At 39.0% G+C, this 18,667-nt stretch overlaps 2 protein-coding genes across 2 annotated transcripts; one reads left to right on the plus strand and one right to left on the minus strand.

Moving 5' to 3' along the window:
- Positions 1-1,443: 1,443 nt before the first annotated feature.
- LOC139710655 (glucosamine 6-phosphate N-acetyltransferase-like) lies at positions 1,444-8,243 on the plus strand. Its single transcript, XM_071622578.1, has 6 exons — positions 1,444-1,510; positions 4,519-4,681; positions 5,688-5,750; positions 6,523-6,653; positions 6,977-7,038; positions 8,066-8,243. The coding sequence occupies exons 1-6, from the start codon at positions 1,448-1,450 to the stop codon at positions 8,241-8,243; spliced, it is 660 nt and encodes a 219-aa protein (XP_071478679.1). The 5' UTR covers positions 1,444-1,447.
- A 6,618-nt stretch (positions 8,244-14,861) lies between these two features.
- Positions 14,862-16,946, minus strand: LOC139710645 (complex I intermediate-associated protein 30, mitochondrial-like). Its single transcript, XM_071622566.1, has 3 exons — positions 16,479-16,946; positions 15,814-15,999; positions 14,862-15,062 (listed from the first exon to the last, which is right to left on the minus strand). Exons 1-3 carry the CDS (start codon positions 16,944-16,946, stop codon positions 14,862-14,864), a joined length of 855 nt encoding a protein of 284 aa, XP_071478667.1.
- Positions 16,947-18,667: the final 1,721 nt, after the last annotated feature.

The following is an 18,667-nucleotide window of genomic DNA, read 5'->3' on the forward strand; positions in this document are numbered from 1 at the left end:
CCACACCCTCCCTTGCACGCACATTCGCTCGCCGAGTTGCCGAGTCATGAAAATCTCACTCATAAAAAATTTTTGAACTTGGCATCCCTGAGATTAATGGTATAGACTCTGAGTCTAGACTAAATAAAAAATCAAAGAAAGCCAACAATAATCACCATAATGGTAAATTTCAATTTACACTCCTTTAATTTAGATACTATACTAGTAGTAGAGTCTAGTAGTACTTGCGAATGCGAGTATGCCCTCACAAAGACATTTAGCAAATTATCTAGACAGTAAGTAGACTAAATTTACATGATGATAAGTATGAAACACTTGAACTTTCCTAGCTTAGCTTAAAGCTTATGCTTAAGCGATTGCTTAGAGTTTAGACGGTTAGAGTCGAGTCCTTGCTTTCTCAGCACTCAGCAAAGTTCTGTCATTCACTCTCTGTGCAGTGCAGTGTGATAACCATGTGCATGATAACCGTTTAATGATCATCATAATTAGGCAAGCAAGCTTTGACTTGAACAAAGTAATTTAAATTTAGTTGACTTTAGAGTGGGCCTGCCTACGCCTGTGAGAAAGATGCATTTTACGTCATACCAAGGAGGTATACCTCCTTGGTCATACGTGCGTTGCTGCCATGTGTGTTGCCAGTTGGCCTGGCTTTCAACACGCCAAAGTCTGGCCGCCCCGTCGAAGGGGGTCGAACACCCTCTCGCTCGCGCACGGGCGCTGGCATGGCCGCATGGCTCGAGGCAGCTCAGGGCAGGGAGGGGAGTATGCTGAACGCGGCGGCGCGGGCTCACTCACCACCCACTGCGCCGCACCGTACCCGTAGAACTACACTAACGTTACACGAAATTCACGAGCTAGAAGTAGAACGGGATCGCGCGCGGGATGCGCGGGAACAGCTATCTACAACTAGCAAGTCAAATAACCCAACATTCAATAGACCGGAGACCCGCCAGTGCAGAGTGCCGACTATTAGAATAGATAGTCACCATTTAGAATTACAATAGAGGATGATATGAACTTGCCCCATACTTGTTCCATTTGCATGCTTCTACATAGTCATAAGGTCCATGGGCGCCGCCATGTTGATATCTCCGTGCACTCAATGCACTGGCTCGTACATACCCTAGTACTTTCTGATCCAGATGTGTAGCCAATTTTAAGTTAAGTCAAACATTTTTAGTCTCAATAAAAATAAAAAATATTTTTAAAAGTATAAGATTCTCTTGATTTTTGAGGTACTATAGAAAAATTTTAATATTATTTTAAGGTTAAAATTACTCATACAATTCCACGTACACAAACAAGCACGAGTGCCTTGTGGCTGTGCTGTGGCTTGAGCTTGTAAAGTGTACACGTTACACGTCCACGTCTTTGAGCTACAGCTGTGGCTAGCTCTGCCATGACTAGGGACAGACGCCGGTTGCACACAATGCACAGTGTAGAGTTTATGTATGTAGTTGATCCTGGACAACTTAACTCCCGGCTCCCGTATCTTCAAAGCAAAATGGAAGTAAGTTGATTGTATTCTGTGCCGCCATTTTAATGTAAGCACACAGCAACACTTATATGATTAATCTATTCAACTTTTCTTCAGCCTCAGGGAAATTTGGTAGTAGCGCGATAGCGAGAATCGAATTGCAATTGCTGTGATTTAGTGTGAATAGTGTGGGATGTTGATGCATGATCATGAATGATGGTGGAGTGACGTGAGGGAGGGAATGGGGTTGAATTAGAAGTGAAGTGGTTGTGCTCTAATGTAGTTCATACAGTGTAAAGCTGCGTTTACATCATGTTCCCGGCAACCACAACAGCTCCGTTTCAGGCCACTGTGGAAAAAAACGGGATGGACGTGAAACAACGCGGTGAGACGGGATTGTCAAACGTGGCGTGGCAGGCGGTGATTGCCGTGGATGCCATGGCCGTGTCAGATTTTTAAAATGTCAAAAAATTTGCCATGCACGGCAGTCCCATTGCTAATGAGGAATTTTGTATGCCATGATAAAATGGGGTGAACGCTACAAAACATGGTGGCACGTAATGGACCGTATTAAAGACAAACTGGAGGTGGTCCGTAACGTAGGGCCATAATAGGGGAAGCGACAGAAAATATCAATTGTCTAGCCTGTTTAGATGCCGTGAGAATTGAGAATAGCATCTAATATAGAGCTATGTTCACGGGGGCGAGGGCTGGAATGACCAAGACTAGTCTAGATTACGAAGGGGAAAAACAGGAGAATGTCTCATCTACCCACAGCGCACTGCATTTCAGGCAAAGGGGGCCGGGGCTGCCATGGCCACTAGGAACATGGTGTAAATGCAGCATAAATGCTAGTGCTATGTCAAGTTCTGATGCACCAAACTGAGGCAAAGTTGAACAAAATACTATTCAATGTGTGTGCATTCACTTGACTTTTGATATTTTAATCACACTAAAATTACATGAAGTGCAAGTGTTCAGCTTATTAGTAAATGCTTTAATACTTCCAATTAAATTGAATTAGGTCATTCATAAGGAAAATGAAACCCAAATGTACATTTGTCTATTGTACAGTCGAGATTACAGAATATGGATTGAATGGATGTAGCAATATTAGTAGCGCTCATTTATTATTCGTGAAGTTTGAGGAAAATTGGACAATTCGTTCAAAAGTTTTGAGTTTTTAAAGTTTTGATGCCGCCATTGCTGGATGAGAAGACTGCAACATTTTGCGATGTCTCACATAGACAAGCGATATAAAAGTCCATAATGTCATCCAAAATTTGACTGCCTGCTACATGTTGAAACCTATATGCTTTTACGCATGGTCGAACCTTGGCATGGGAGGTCGAACCTTGTTGTGGGTGCTGATACTTTTATTTTTCTTTCATAATGAAAAAGCATTTGACTTGCCTCTTTCAGCATGTAGGGGGTATCAGCATGATCAGGAGGGGAAGTGTACTTTTCATTAAAAAACAAAAAACAAAAAACATGTATCCGGTAATTTTATACAAACACATGCTCATTCATGCATGGATAGACAGATGGACACACACATATACTTTATTTTATCTAGTTTATTTCAGATACAGTATGTTCTGATAGATATGTGTTTGTTATATATGAAAGCTTTTTTTATGCCTCCGCCACGAAGTTGTGCCGGAGGCATTATGTTTTCGGGTTGTCCGTCCGTCCGTCCGTCCGTCCGTCCGTCCGTCCGTCCGTCCTTCCGTCCGTCCGTCCGTCCTTCCATCTGTCCGTCCGTCCGTCCTTCCGTCCGTCCGTAATAAATTTTGTGGACAGGGTAACTATCAAAACCTTTTAAGGTATCCTAATGAAACTTGGCATGTGTGTGTATTAGGGGGTGAAGTTGTGCCTATCAACTTTTGGGTGCACATGGTCAAGGTCAAAGGTCAAAAGGTCATGGTCAAATACATAAAATTTCACTATTTCCTCCATATCTATGCAATGCCTGAAGATATTTTCTTGAAACTTAGTGTATACATGTATTACCTAATTAAGATTCTCTGGTGAAAGTTTGGGGTCATGAGGTCAAAGGTCAAAGGTCAAAAGGTCAAGTTAAGATATTAAAACTTCGCTTTTTTCTCCGTACCTTGGAAATTGTTCAAGGTATCTTCATGGAACATAGTATATATACATGTAATGACTGGCAGTTATTGTCTAGAGAATCTAGGGTTCATAGGGTCAAAGGTCAGGGGTCAAAGGTCAAGTGCAACACTTCAAATTTTCTACTATTTCCCTCATACATGTATTTATGTAATGCCAGCAATTTTTTTTTTACACTTGGTGTATGCATGTATAACCTAGATTATCTGGAAATTATCTTTTTCTCTTTTTTTTTTTTTTTGGGGGGGGGGGTTTGCCTCAAAGGTCAAAAGGTCAAAGATCAAGGGAAAGTGCTGAACTAACTTTTTCCTCCATATCTCAGAAGTGGCTCAAGTTATCTTATGTATGCATGTTCTGCCTGACAGTGATTATCCTATGAATTTTAGGGTCAAAGGCCAAAAGAAAATGGTAACAGTGTACTTTTCAATACAGAAATTACACTTTTTCTCCATACCTTGAAAATTACAGTATTCATACACTTATGAATGGGTCAAAGTCAAGTTAAAGTCCTTGAATCCCCAAATACATGCTCTCCTATTCATCTAATTAAACCTAGGTTAAGGAAGGTGAACATTCAGCACATTTGTGACAAACATGTAATTTCAATATTTTGCCAATATTGTGAAAATATAATTATACATTGTCCACATGTACTATAGACCTATTAGGAGAATCATGCATTATGGCGGAGGCATAGCAGTCGCCTTAGCGACATTTCTAGTTTATTTCTGTCAGATTAAAAGAAAGCTTTTGTACTGCAAGTTGTACGTTTTACTGTTTAAGTAAATGTGAGACCAAGTATTCAAGATTAGTCCTGTTCCTCAATACCCTCACAGTATGACCCAGTTTATAATGAAAATTGACCATGCATTTTTGTTTTCTGCAATGCAATTTATCTATTTTTCCTTTTGTAGAACCACGCAGATGACACCCCAATGTTTGACCCACAAGTGTTGCAGGAACTTAAAGCCCAGTTTACAGATCTCAGCAAAGTCTCCTTCAATCCACCAATCACCCCTCAGAATCCAGGAGAGTCTTTACTGATGAGGCCGCTCTACATGTCAGACTATGACAAGGGTAAGGAACAAGGGGGATAGTTGTATTCTGTCACGTATATAGACATACTTGTATAATACCTCTCATGTGAGAATTGATCATGTAATGGGGAGGGGGGTTGGTTTAAAGTTCTTGAATTTCCTTGTTGTGTATCATTAAGAGGATGCAAGGGGTGCTTTGTTGTAACCAACTACTTTTATATGAGATTGTTGTATATTTTGCGTTAATTATTTTAGTCAATTCAATCTGATATCTGCCATTTTTTTATTTTTTTAAATTTTTTTGCTCAGTCACTTTGTAAGGTACATTTTTTTGTTATAGCCAATGAGTTAACTTAAACCCTGTTTTAAGAGGCCTTTACCTCGGCAAAGTTGCGACGTCCAGAGAACAAAATTTGTCTTAAAAACCAGTAAAACCGAAGGAGAGAGTGAGGGGTACTGTTTCAACAGACACGCACCAGATACCTTACCCATGTAGGTTTCCACAAAGGGGGTGTGTCCACTGATGTGACTACCATGCCTACTGGTCAGCGCCGTCTATTGTTCTAGATTATGCACATACAATCACTGATCTCAACTACAGTACATGTATAGAGATCAGTGGTTATGATCCATGCACATGATCGATGCGTGGCGTGTCAATCATTCTCTGTCCGCAATGTTGTTCATGAGGGTTGAGTGTTAGGGTTAGGGTCTGGAATGTTACTGCAGTTGCATGCTAATAGAAGGGTTGCCAGGGTAGTGTCACGGTAATGTCAGGTTAATGCTGGTGTAGAATTTGGCAAAAGTTACCGGGACAGCATCCGAGCAACATTTTGCGGGGACTGTTTTTACAGGCAGGTTGAAAAAAGATTACCCTGACATTACCCAGATGTTGCCGAGGTAACTAGTTTGAAAGACTCTGCTAAAACGGGGCTTCTGTGTAGGTATGCTGTGCACATTAAAACACTGATTGAGAGTGCTCTGCGGTAAACTTTTTATATTTAGAATGCATCCTTTCCTTTCTGTTTTTGTTCTTTGATGTTCAGGATACCTCAAGCTGTTGGCTCAATTAACCAAAGTTGGCAATATTCCAAGGGAGATGTTTGAAGGTTTGTTTGTCTAGCCAAGTGAAAATATTTTTTTGATTATGAGGAGGTTTGTTTGCAAAATGACATCACATTTATATTGTGCTTTTATTCTCTAGGTTTCATTGTCATTATCAGCAATGTTTCACAGAATTTCATTCCTGCTTATTCTATTTCTTTACCACTTTGATAGGGGAAAAAATGTCCAAAAACAAACAAACACAAAAAACCAATGGATTTAGAATAATCGTGATGTAGGAACCAGTAGAATGAAAGCTTTGTACACAGAATTAACTCATGATTATCATGTTGCAATGAATTTTGTCAATGTAATGTGTGTTACCAAATATTTCTTTGTTGGATATTGATTCTTTTCTTTTTAAGTACTAGTAATGGCATTATGAGCAGCAGCTACTTGTGTTATGATGCTATGGTTAAAACTCATCACCATCATCCTCACGAAGAGTATGAATTTATAGTCAAAATAGGGATATGTCGGGAATGTCAAATCAATGTTCTCATTTATCTATGTATCAATTTACTTTTACTTTTAAAAGCTGAAGTTTGTATGTAGAGTTCCGTATATAAAGTATGTAATTTTGATAATTCTATAATTTATAGAGTAATACAGTATATGAAAACAGTAGTCACCCATGCAGGTGAACAATACAATTGAATAATTATGTGTTCAGATAACTATTGGACACACTGTCCAAGCACTCAGTTATTGGTTTATCACCCTAGGAACTAACTTTGTTTGTTTGTTTTTTTCGAACCCATGTTATGCACTGCTCAGAGCAATTCCGTGCCTTCAAAGCCTGTCCAAACTCATACTTCATCATTGTCATTGAAGACACCAGCCTGCAGCAGATTGTGGCGTGTGGGACCCTGGGAATTGATTTCAAATTCATCCACCTGTGCTCCAAGGTAAGCTGGGCAACAAACAGGAATGAAAGAAAACCTGGACAGGCATAGTGAGACCTTTACAATGTAGCATAAATTGAAAAGTTTTCAAAGAATTGACAAACTTTCACTGACCCGTGACTAGACTTATGGTTATCAATGTCACCAATGAGAAACACTGAAAAAATAGAATAATTTATTGCTTTTTTCTGTACAACAAATAAAATAACATCTACTACTTTTGGATATAGTTCTTGAGAGTGATAATGAATATGCAGCAACATGTAATCCGTTGGTCATTAAAGTAGAAATAATGTAATTAAAAAGAATGTTATTTTCCATTGCAGAAAGGAAGACTAGATGAGATTGTGGTCAAAGAGGAATACAGAGGGAAACAACTTGGAAAATTGTGAGTATGAAAATTTGTTTTTCTGTACATGCTTCTTTCTTAACTTTTACTTTGACTGTTATTCTGGAAGACAGTTGCTTCCATGACTTCTGGTCATGATAAACTTTTTTCCACTTCTGAGTTTGTTTTCATTATGTACATCCTGTCCAAGATGTGGAATTCTAGTACAATATATTGAAATTAATTTCATACCCCAATGATGTTCATCTGAGTGGTGATTTCATAGAAATATGTTGTTGTTTTTTTGTGTGTTTCACAATCATGAAAATTATTTTGTACCTTAGTGAGTACTTTCACCTCCAACTGGTGGCTTCTTCAGACTGTGTCGTAGATGGCGGTGTGAAGCTGGATGTGAGAGAATGGTATCATAATTATATATGCAAAAGAATATATTGGCCCGAGTCTCTGTTCATTGTGTTAGGGGTTTCTTGATGTGAACTGCCTCCCTTCCATTGGATGGAATGGTTATTGATAGCAACATAATCTCTCATGGCTGATTTGTGAATGATGTTGTCTGCCAATTATTTTCTAGATCGAGTGAAAGGGATTTGGCTGATGTTTCTAACTTCATCCCCCTGTTCACCTCTTCTTATACCAAATTGTCTGCCTGTCTCCCCAATGTATATATACCTTAACATTGCATGGAATCTCATATACAACTCCTGCTACGTCATCTACTTTGCATTTGTCTTTTGGGTTGCTTCTTCTGGTTTTATGGGGCTTGACAGCAGTGGAAACTCCAAACTCCTTGATGATATTCTTGAGATTGTAAAGGAAGATCAGGCTGATAATCTTACCATTTCAATTGACAAAGCCATTTTTTTTTTTTCATTTGTATATGGTAGATCAGCAAGGTTGACAGTAGTTTTGTTTCTTCCTTGTAAAAGGGTAATGTATGCCACCTACCGTGTGCAGCCTCTACTTGTAGTGAAGATGGCCAGGTGGTATCAGACTATGGGTCTTTTCCTTTTTGCCTCAAGAAACTTCTTATTCAGTCATCATGTTTTCTCTCTGGTTTCCATTCAAGGATCGTCGAGACGTTGACATTGTTGAGCCAGCGGATGGGATGCTACAAGACTGCGCTGGAGTGCACCACAGAAAACATGCCTTTCTACGGCAAGTTTGGATATGTCAAAGACCGTGAAAATTACATGACGTACCGCCACGAACACTGCTCCAAGAACAAGGAGGAAACATCCAGTTGATGCTTGTCTGACGCTGATCCGCCTTGAAGACTGAATTTTGGAGAAAAAAGAAAGATCATGAGTGACCAGATACATCAATTCTTCCTGTGTGTAGCCACATCTTTGTCTGGAAAATAATCAAATGGAAGGTGCATCTCACATTCCCTCATCAGTTTCCTTTCTTGCCTTGAACTCTCGTAAGAATATGAACTACGATTCTCTAAGTTTCCTTAGCTCAGGGAAATGTTTGATGTAATACCTAATTTGATACACTGTATGACAGTATTCATTATTGGATTAAATCACTTCCATTTGTTGAGCTGTTAGCGTATTTTGCTCTTCTTCATCAGTTTCGATGTGATGACAAAACAAGAGGATACTAATGTAACACGCTCTTGTTCCATGCTATCTTCATTTTACTGTTATACAGTCACATCTAATGTTGCTGCATTGTTCCGAGCGACAAAGGTCACAAGTGGGAAAAAAATGTGTACAGTGGGGAAACATATGAAAGAAAAAAAATGCTTGCACAAAAAAAAATTGTCTTCTTTATGTCTTTTGATTTGCCCTTTAATGAATGCTGCCAACCAGACAATAAGTAATGAATTTGTGATGAATAATCATGTTGATTAAAGATTGACGAAATTAGAACAGAGGGGCTATTTACTGCGGTTTTGAGAGGATCACTGGTGGAAGCATGATGGCCAGAGCTGATTTGATAGTGTAAGATTGGATTTGGAAAAAAGACATGCAGAAATGTTTTCTTGTGATATAAACCATGAAATCCACCTATTTTAATTTTTTTTAAGAGCAAAAATATAGAAATTGAAACAAAATTTATGGACAAGATGTAGACTTGTCCTTAACTTGTTCCCTACAATGTAATGGCCCAGCAGCGATTGCTGTAGTGATTTGTTTTGATTTGTTTTGTTTTTTCATGCAGCTGTACATCTATTTCTTATTCAATTTTCAATTTGTTTAAACTTTTACAAATTTAACATGAAATACAGGTAGCTCAAAATGAGAAAGTTGTTTTCCTGTAATATCAGAGCTTAAACAAAGATAATGTATAATGAAACTCTTTCCTGCTGTGTGAAATCTCCAGATATGTCTGCATTTTTATGCATTGTGGCAGGTCATCAGTGATCAGTCAATGAGGAAAAGATTTTCAGACAAAAACTTTCTAATTGCTCATGTTTATTTCACCCCAGACAGACCTTACCACTCTTTACAGAGTGGTGAAAATGGTAGCATTTGCATTTTGATACGGAGCTTCCTCCTTTTCTTTCAAAAATGTATTAACTACTAGTTAGTATTTGATTCTTGACAACTCAGCTGTCTTATGTATTTAAGAGTCTTCATTTTTAAAGCGGATTATTTACAAAGTGTTTATGTAAATTATAGACCATTTTAAACATGTTGCTTTATACTCATTCAAAGTCATAAGAAGTTGCCACAGACCACTTCAAGAGTTGGGGAAAAAATGAATAATTCAGTGCCTTATGAAGTAGGTGCTGTAGGGAGTGACTATAATTTGCCAAAGTTTGCGTTGCTGCATTAGCTGTAAGTGTCATATTCCCTCTCCCAGCGAGTATGTACAATGTACATACCCCAATCTCATGCATGTATTTGTAAAATTTGCACAAGCAAACACACTAGTCAATGACTCATCAAAGTCCAGGGGTCTGTTTCATGAAAGTCTTGTGAGACTTTTCGCTCGTAAGACACACTCGTATGAGAGACTTCATGAAATAGATTTTACATCTTTTTTGAAAGTCTCCCATAGCTACATACATGTTTGAGCAACTTTGGCCATTCTGAGATTTATGTAGACTTTTATGAGATGATTTCATGAAATGGACCCCTTGTCTTGTCCATGGCCGACAGATAAACCATGGAGTTGTAGCTGCATCAGGGGTGTAATCTTATGTGTTGTTGCAATTAACCCGGTCAGTACGGAAATAATTTGCACAGGGATGGCTTTACAGGAGAATTTACTCTAGTGTAGCTATGTGGTTGTGTGTCTCTTTCAGTGCATTCGAGTGCTCTGAAATGAACCAAAGCAAACCGAACTAAAGTGTACCGGACTGTACTGTGCCAGATTTGGAGCGTTTGAGCGCTCTGTGGAGAAAGCATACCTCTTGAGTTATTTTTAGAGGGAGTCACACATTTTGTAGCAAGAGGGTCATTCACCTTGTGCGCTTCAACTATTTACAGATGCCCCAAACAAAGAGAATGACCTCTTTGCACTACTGTAAAAGTGGATATTTTCGCGTGACTAATTTTTCGCGCTTGGCCGGGTCGGAAGAGTTTTGCGTGTTTTAATTCCGCGGAATCAAGACATCAGGCACAGGCACATATGGCAAGCAAAAATATTCGTGTGCTTTTATTTTCGCGCTAGTTTCTGGTTGCGCGAAAATTTGAACACCGCGAAAATTTCCACTTTTACAGTATGACATATGTGCATGATACGTGCGTTCTTCGCATGTGAACTTTTGGTATGCTTTTGGTACCCCTTTTGAGCATATGGGGAAGTGGTCCACTTGTGGCTCAGTTCAGTTTGGTACGGAACACTCTGGGAGCGTTAGAGCGCTCCTCTGGCACAGGTTCGGTATGGTTCAGTTCGCTTTAATAGCAGAGCACTCAAACACACCTTTTGAACCAAAGGTGATGTTAGCAAGTGTCGGCTGAATGGGCTGATTTTACCAGTTTTCTAGTCCACTCTAGTAGCAGTGATTCATGTTATCAAATCATCCAGTCTCAGAAGTATTTCCTGCTTTTTAGGTTAAGGAGACTAGACACCCTTGTTGATTTGAACAATCGGCTTTTTCTGGCAACTTCTCAGAGGGAAAACAGCTTTCCTTACATGTTGCTTTATTGCGTGATGTCCATCCCAACTTTCGCACAAGATTTATAGCAGTGCTCAAAAAAAAATATATATATTTGTGAATCAATACATGTACTGTGTACACTCTATGTGTATTTATTATGAGCATTTCTATAAGTATATTACAGAAAATATGTAGATTAACTTATAGAACTATCTTGGCATACATTGTGAAGTGATGTTCTAGAATTCAAAGTGGCCCTCAAATTAAGGTCTTTAATGTATTACTATGTGCCAGTGCAGGATTACATGTTAATTCTTGAAGAGTCTTTCATTCTATAGTGTCTATTACATGTAGTGTGTTTAAACATGTTGTGCAAATTTGCTTTTAAAATTTTAATGTTCAGAGTTAATTACTTCAAAGTATGTAAATGACTGTGTGTTTACAGGTGATGTTGGAAAAATGTACTTAAGGTATACATTATACCAGAATCAAAGAGGTTAATTTATTGCAGAGACTCCAACCGCAAGCACCTTCTGATCTGGAGATTCTCCCGCCTGAAACCCAGGGTTCGAAATTGGCAATGGTCCGCTGGCCATTGGCCACCCAAAATCACGTCGGACTAGCTAAAAATCATAAAATTCTGAGGTTACTAGTCCGTCTGGCTAGCCAAAAAATCGCTTCAGTATCAAAATTGATTCTAAGTAGTCCGCCTGGCTAGTTTAAAAAAAAGTTAAGTGCGACCCCTGAAACCCCTAGCAAACGGGAGACTCCAAGTTTATGTGTGCGAAGCACGAAGTTCCTAGGGTTATAGATGCTCTCTGGTGCTATCTAAGGCTTATTTTTGCTACATACGATAGCAATAAGTAAGAAATCCTTTCCAACGGGAGACATTGAGCCAGGGCGGGAGAAATTAAATCTCATATGGGAGAATGGGAGATTTTGCGAAAATGGGGTTTCGGCGGGAGATCTCCCGTCGAAAAGGGGAGAGTTGGAGTCTCTGTTATTGTCTGATAGGACAGTTTATCTGTCAACATCATTTTGCAAGTGCATGTACACTTTTTTTCTTCTTTTTTTCAGGACCATTTCTGTTACAGCATACAACAGTAGGTGCAGGATGTCATTGGTTTTCATGGTAGCAAACTACACTGTAGCACTAAAATACTTTGAGAGATGAAGGATAGTTTGCAAACCAGAGTCACTTGCTGACAAAGCATACACAAAAGGCATGTTTGGGTACATTAAAGGGTGTTAGGGTACATTAAAGGGAACCCTTACCCAAAGAGAACATAAAGAAAATATAAAGAAAATTCCACAAAAATTCACTTTTCTAGCATTATGAAAGAGTACTTGACTAACCGCTTTCAGAAAGCAGGGGGAAAAGAATTGCTACCCTATATGTCAGTATCAAGTTGATGGAATGTGTAATTTTCATGAAAAATGTATTTTTGTGGAATTCCCTTTATATTGTTGTCCACTTATACGTCATAACCTCTAGTAGTCTCCTCATCCAGCGGTTCCAACACCAGAACTTTAAAAAGTTATAACTTTTGCATCGATTGTCCGATTTTCCTCAAACTTTCACTGATGTGTTCTACTAATGTTGCTGCTTTCACTCAATCCACATCGCTCTTTGGGTTTGGGTTCCCTTTAAAGGACAAGTTCACCTTCATAAACATAAGGATTGAGAGAATGCAACAATATTAGTAGAACACATCAGAGAAAGTTTGAGGAAAATTGGACAATCGATGCAAAAGTTATGAATTTTTAAAATTTTTGTGTTGGAACCGCTGATTGAGGAGACTACTACAGCTTGTGAGTCATATGCGTACAACAGTATAAAGAAAATGTAAAAGAAAATTCAACATATTTTCACTTTTTTCGCATAATAAAAGAGCTCTTGACTTGCCTCTTTCTAAAGGCAGGGGGAATAATATTACCCATAACATTTGTCGGTAACGAGTCAGGGGAATGTGTACTTTTTTCAAAAGATGGCATTTTGTGAAATTCTCTTTATATTTTCCTTATATTGTTGTACGCATGTGACATCTAAGTTATTCAACACTGCAGTAGTCTTCTCATCCAGCGGTTACTGCACAAAAACTTCAAAAATTCATAACTTTTGAACGGATTGTCTGATTTTCCTCAAACTTTCAATGATGTGTTCTACTAATATTGCTACATTCCCTCAATCCTTATGTTTATGAAGGTGAACTTGTCCTTTAATAACCACATACTTACAAACTCTCAAGTTAAGTAAACCTTGAAATTGTACCAATTTTGGAAAATGTATACAATATGGATTCCCATCATGTTTGCTTGTCTTTTGCTTAGTTAAGCATAATGTAACTTTTGACAGATTATATTTGTTTGTTTTGTCGTTTACCTTCGGTATACATGGTACTAAAAGCAGTATAGATTCTGACATGCTTATATTGTGGCCATAACACATCTATATCCTGGTTTTTGGAAACATGCTTGTAGTGCTCTTGCATATGAATAAAATTCATCAATTCTATTGACCGTAACAGCAAGTTTCTATGCAGGTATTTGGTGCACATGCAAGTGTACAATGTATTAGAATGTCAAGTGCAACACCATGTGCGAGCCTTCCATGTTACACCTAATAAGAGCCATATCAGCATATAAACTCACATCACCACTGCGCACTCACACACACATACACACACACACACACACACACACACACACACACACACACACACACACACACATCCCATTGCATTTTACACTTTTTTCCCTGCTTAGATTAAATCACCCATCTTCACAAATCACAGATAAAAGACTGGCGTTTGTATTTTCATATTATTATTATTATTTTTAATCATTTGAACCAATACATTTCTTCACTGTATCAGAAGTACATGTATATGATAGAGAACCTGAAAGTCATTCATTGCCATACAATGTGATCAAAACTTCTTCTTCTTTTTTTTTTTGGGGGGGGGGGCAAATTGGAAAGTGAATATTCAGCTTTTGAAGTTACAAATAACATTCACTGGACCATCCTAAACAGTTATTTTGGATCAAGATGATCACTTCCCTCAAGTGGAAGTGTCAGTAGCTTGGATGAGCAGTAGACTAGATAGAAAATGCGGGAATGAGGACATGTACAAGTGTACATGAAAAAGCACACATAACTCTTATTGCCGACATCACAAATACCTTTTCAACTTTGTTTCCACAGAGAATATCCCATAACAAATCACACTTGGAGATCTCTGAGTAGATGGTATATCCACATAGCATACAACTTCTGGTATACATGTGTACAAGATTTCTGATGTGGTTACACATTTCCATTTTAGCGTGTTGTTGGTGGGTGACTAAACTTGGCTCAACATTAATGTGATCCTGTGGTGCTTTCCTGCATTGCAGATTGGAAATTAACTTGTCCTTCTGTCCTGACATTACGAGAGGGCATTCTGAGCAGTTTTCAAGACAAAACCATTGAATGTATGTTTCATTCATATAGGCAGCTGACATTATTGTTACGTCCATGTCACACTTGAAAAAATATACACAACATAAATCAAAAATTCGTTAAATCCACATGAAGTCGTATGAGTGTTCCTACACAATCATCGCAAGAAGGCTATGGTGAATTCTTCCAAGCCTCCACGCAAGCGCAAATGTCATGCTCAAGATGTGCAAACATGGAATTATTCTACGAGCAGCAGATGGCTTATGAAACACTACTCCCCTCACACGCTCACACTTCCTTGGGTATGACATCATTTCGGGTGTACAGGCAAATTGCAAAAATCTCCGCTGGCAGTCCTGTTGCTCATTAGTTGTACATCTCATATGTGTATTGCTCTGTGTGGGTCGCATCAAAGGACACCGATATGGAGTCAATCTCCAGCGCAAACTCCCCGTCAACAGCGTCAGCCATTGTCAGGCCGACGGCAGTGACCGACTCAAGGTCAGGAGGAGTCTGCTTGTCCTGCACACGGCCTTTACTGGACATGAAGAACTTGGTGAAGGGTATCTGAGGCAGAAAGAAGGGGAACAGGTTGCATACAAATACTCTATGAGACTCTAATACACAAATACATTTATATTTGTACAGTGGACTAGCTACAATGAAGAAAACTGATATTAAAACAAACTTCTTCAAACCATCTTCTCTTGCCCCCATAATATTCTAAAGTTTCTTTGCATTCTATTGTTTAGCAAACCAAGACATAACAAAATATGGAGTTATCAAAATAATTTCACTAATTGATCCAAACGAGTTTGTTTTCACAAGACTCCACTGCACATTAAATGAATCTAGGGTTATATACCTCATAGTTGACACTTAATTATCATTAAGGAGAAGGCTAAAAAAGAAAGAGGAATTATGTAATAAATAAAATACAATGCAGAAGGTGCAACCTTTCTCCAAGGGCTCTGCAGAACATGGACAAATGCCAAGACTGAATATGTGAATGACACAATGGCATCTAAAGTGATCTCTCGGAAATTGTTGTCTCAGGTGAGATGACTGAAATTATTTGCATACTGCTCATGAATTTGTTCTATGATGGATGACTTCCCCTTGTCCCATTTTGCTCAAATCTGCACATCCTTATCTCTGCAATGCCACTGAAATCATTAAAAAGTTTTCTGACCGAGGGAATTTCTCCTAACGGCAGAAGCAAAGGAGTGAATGGAACCTTCTTATGTGGCACAAACTTTGAAATTTTAGCTAAAGCCCGATGTCTTTCCAATGAGACGGGATGAGTAATTTCTCTTACCGAAACATCCTGCCAGTACGGGCCGCCCCTTGTGAACATGAAGTAGCTCCAAACGTCATCATGCGTGTCCGTGAAATAACCCTTGATTATAAGATTCACCATATACGCCCGACCATCGCCCCTGACCCTCATCCGCAACACGTTGAATGGAGACAGATCAAACGAAAGCTTTCTGTTGAAGGACCCCTGAAGCAGACCAAAAAAAAAAATTGATATTTCCAGCAAAGGGCAAACTGAAAGGGAATACAATAATTCCCTCAGCAGACTGCAAAGTATAACAGCAATTTGTGAAATCCACAACATCTACTTACAAGTTCATCTTCCTTGGAAGATTAGGGGGAGGGGGGAGCTGATATCACCTGTTAATGTCACTTGCCATCATAATCAAATCCTGTAGCTAATCTCCATCGTCTTCTGCAAATAGATATTTACTGAATTACACATTAACTGTACTTTGTATACATGTGTACTGTATGACAATCATGTTGTATTCTGACAGGAATATAACTGTACGAACAGAAAATAAACATTTATGAGATAAGAGAAAGAAACGAAAATTTGGGGAATGAATGACATATAGAGGTTTTACACTACATACCTATCAAATTATCACTGTACATCAAATGATATAGAGAGAATGACTCTGACGGGCAGAATCTACTCACATAGACCTGCTTTGATCGAATAGCGCAGTAACCACTTCTCGCAGTTTCTCCGTCACGGGGTACCTCGGTACACAGGTTACCATGGAAGAGCAGTTTGTTGTTCCGGCTGACAGACAGGGCTGCCGTGCTCCTGCCTCCAATATCCTTGTCCGTTTGCACTGAGAAATCGTCCACGCTCTCCGGGCCGCGAAAGTGCCACAGCACTCGATTCTGGTCGAACATGGTATCAAGGTTTGGGCTGCGTAGCTTCGTCATCATCTCCTCCCCCCACATCTTCACATTCCGATTGAAGTACTTGAGTAAACTCTCCCTACGCCGTGTACTTTGGCCATCTCTGCCATCCGAACCTGTGCTGCTCAACCTGCAACACCCAGCACAGACGGGAGGGGTTCTTTCCCAAAGTTCTAGTGTTCTTCTCCCGAATAAGTGTCTGACAAGGGCAGGGCACTTTCGTTGTAGTAGAGCCATGGTGCACAGTTCTAGGTAGATCTCCACATAAATCCTATATCAACAATACCGTGTGCTTGATTAAACTCCTCTGCTCTGGATGATTACAGTGCAGTCATTTGTACATTCAGATTCTATGACAACGTCATGCACTGCTCACCAATGCACTTTGACTTTTGTATGCATTCTTCTTCCTGCTGCATTGTGAGCATTTCTTAAACCTGCAAATAAGAAAATGAAAAAGGAGTAAGGAAAAAAAAAAAGATGAAGCTTGGCCCTGGAGGGGGAAGAACTAAAAGGGTATAGATTTAAAACTTAATACAAAACATTCACTCATTAATTTTAACCAGTAACTTTATATTAAACATACGTTTGCCCAACCAGACGCCGTGCGCCAGCACCGACACTTGTGTACAGCGATGCTAGGGCTGTGTATAGTTAAATATACAATGTACATATATTGTTCAGACAGAAAATTTGTCTGTCCTCTGCTTAAAAAAATAACTTTTTGACTTTATGGCCCTCCTTTGATAGGAAAGAGGGGATCCTGTGAAAGCCAGATATAGTCTCTGTGGAGCACATCCTTGACTTCAACAAGATAAAGACCCGATCTTTCTGTCAGGGTATTGTACCGGTATATGAAAAATTCACTCTGTATCATACAATCACACAAATTAAACTAGTAGTAGTAATATGTTGTAATAGATTGTACAAAATGTATTCTTTAGACTTTATACCTCTTTTTAATTTCATCTTATTTAACCTGCAACAACATACATGTAGGGTCATGTTACATTTTTATTTTCACCATATGTTCAGACATGCATTATTTGCATACTAGATCTAATTGTTAAACACTGTTGCAAACTTGTTTATGTTACTAAATGTTATTTGTTAGACTTGTTTAATCCAACTACCACGGGTACCATGTAAATTAATGATGTAATTTACGTTTGTAATGTGTAAAACCATGAGAGTATCCTGAAAGACAACCCCGAGCAAACCAAACTATAATCACATAGCCCATTACTAACGTTGGTGTCAAGCTGGAGGAGAAAGAGGAAATCCAAATAAATTTTGATACAGTAATGTCAGTAAGATAGGACCCTAGACACCGCACCTGTCCCTGGTAGTAACGTTTAGTAAACAAACAACGTTTAGAACTTAGATAGAAGAGGAATCTTCATCCAGAAAGGTTTTTGAGGAAGAATTTTCATCATTGCTCCCCCTCTGTTAAATTGTACTGTACTGAAATCTCTGGAAATACTTACCAATCACTCAGATCTCGCTCTATATTACGAACATTTTCCCGTGTACATTTTCCAGCAATATTTTACACGCGTCGCGAAATGGTATGACTATTACAGTTTACCTAGCACAGAGCTGAGGGCAGCACACGGCTCATGCGATGTCATCTGCCATGCACGTTGCTTCTGCGCTCGCGCGCCGATCGCTCATTTTGTGTGCGTGTTACGTGTGTACGTGTACGTAAAATTTACTGCTGTTGCGTTACACGCTGATTGTGCAATGGCGACGATGACAAGGAATCGCTACTCAGCTTCCAATGTTCGCTCATTTTTCTTCATTTTTCAGCTTTTTTCTTCCTAACTGTGGTCAACCATTATAATTATGGCGACTTAGGTTCCAGCAGTCGGCGGAGTGTCTTCTGAGAGAAGTGAAAGGAAAGTGTAATTCGCCGAACTGTCTCGATACGATAAGCAGAAACGTCAACTTCAGTGTGT

The sequence above is a fragment of the Diadema antillarum genome, unplaced genomic scaffold, assembly GCF_040938485.1.
Source record: "Diadema antillarum isolate AM-2024a unplaced genomic scaffold, OU_Dant_1.0 seq00001551_RagTag, whole genome shotgun sequence".
In the NCBI taxonomy this organism is placed as follows: Eukaryota; Metazoa; Echinodermata; class Echinoidea; order Diadematoida; family Diadematidae; genus Diadema; species Diadema antillarum.

Bases quoted from the DNA above. Each gene is read 5' to 3' on its own strand.
- LOC139710655 (XM_071622578.1), top strand. From the start codon at position 1,448: ATGTATGTAGTTGATCCTGGACAACTTAACTCCCGGCTCCCGTATCTT. The intron at 1,511-4,518 runs GTAAGTTGATTG...TTCCTTTTGTAG, and splicing joins ATCTTCAAAGCAAAATGGAA to AACCACGCAGATGACACCCC. The intron at 4,682-5,687 runs GTAAGGAACAAG...TTTGATGTTCAG, and splicing joins CATGTCAGACTATGACAAGG to GATACCTCAAGCTGTTGGCT.
- LOC139710645 (XM_071622566.1), bottom strand. From the start codon at position 16,946: ATGGCTCTACTACAACGAAAGTGCCCTGCCCTTGTCAGACACTTATTC. The intron at 16,000-16,478 runs GTGAGTAGATTC...GGTCTGCTTCAG, and splicing joins TTCGATCAAAGCAGGTCTAT to GGGTCCTTCAACAGAAAGCT. The intron at 15,063-15,813 runs GTAAGAGAAATT...TTTCTGCCTCAG, and splicing joins CGTACTGGCAGGATGTTTCG to ATACCCTTCACCAAGTTCTT.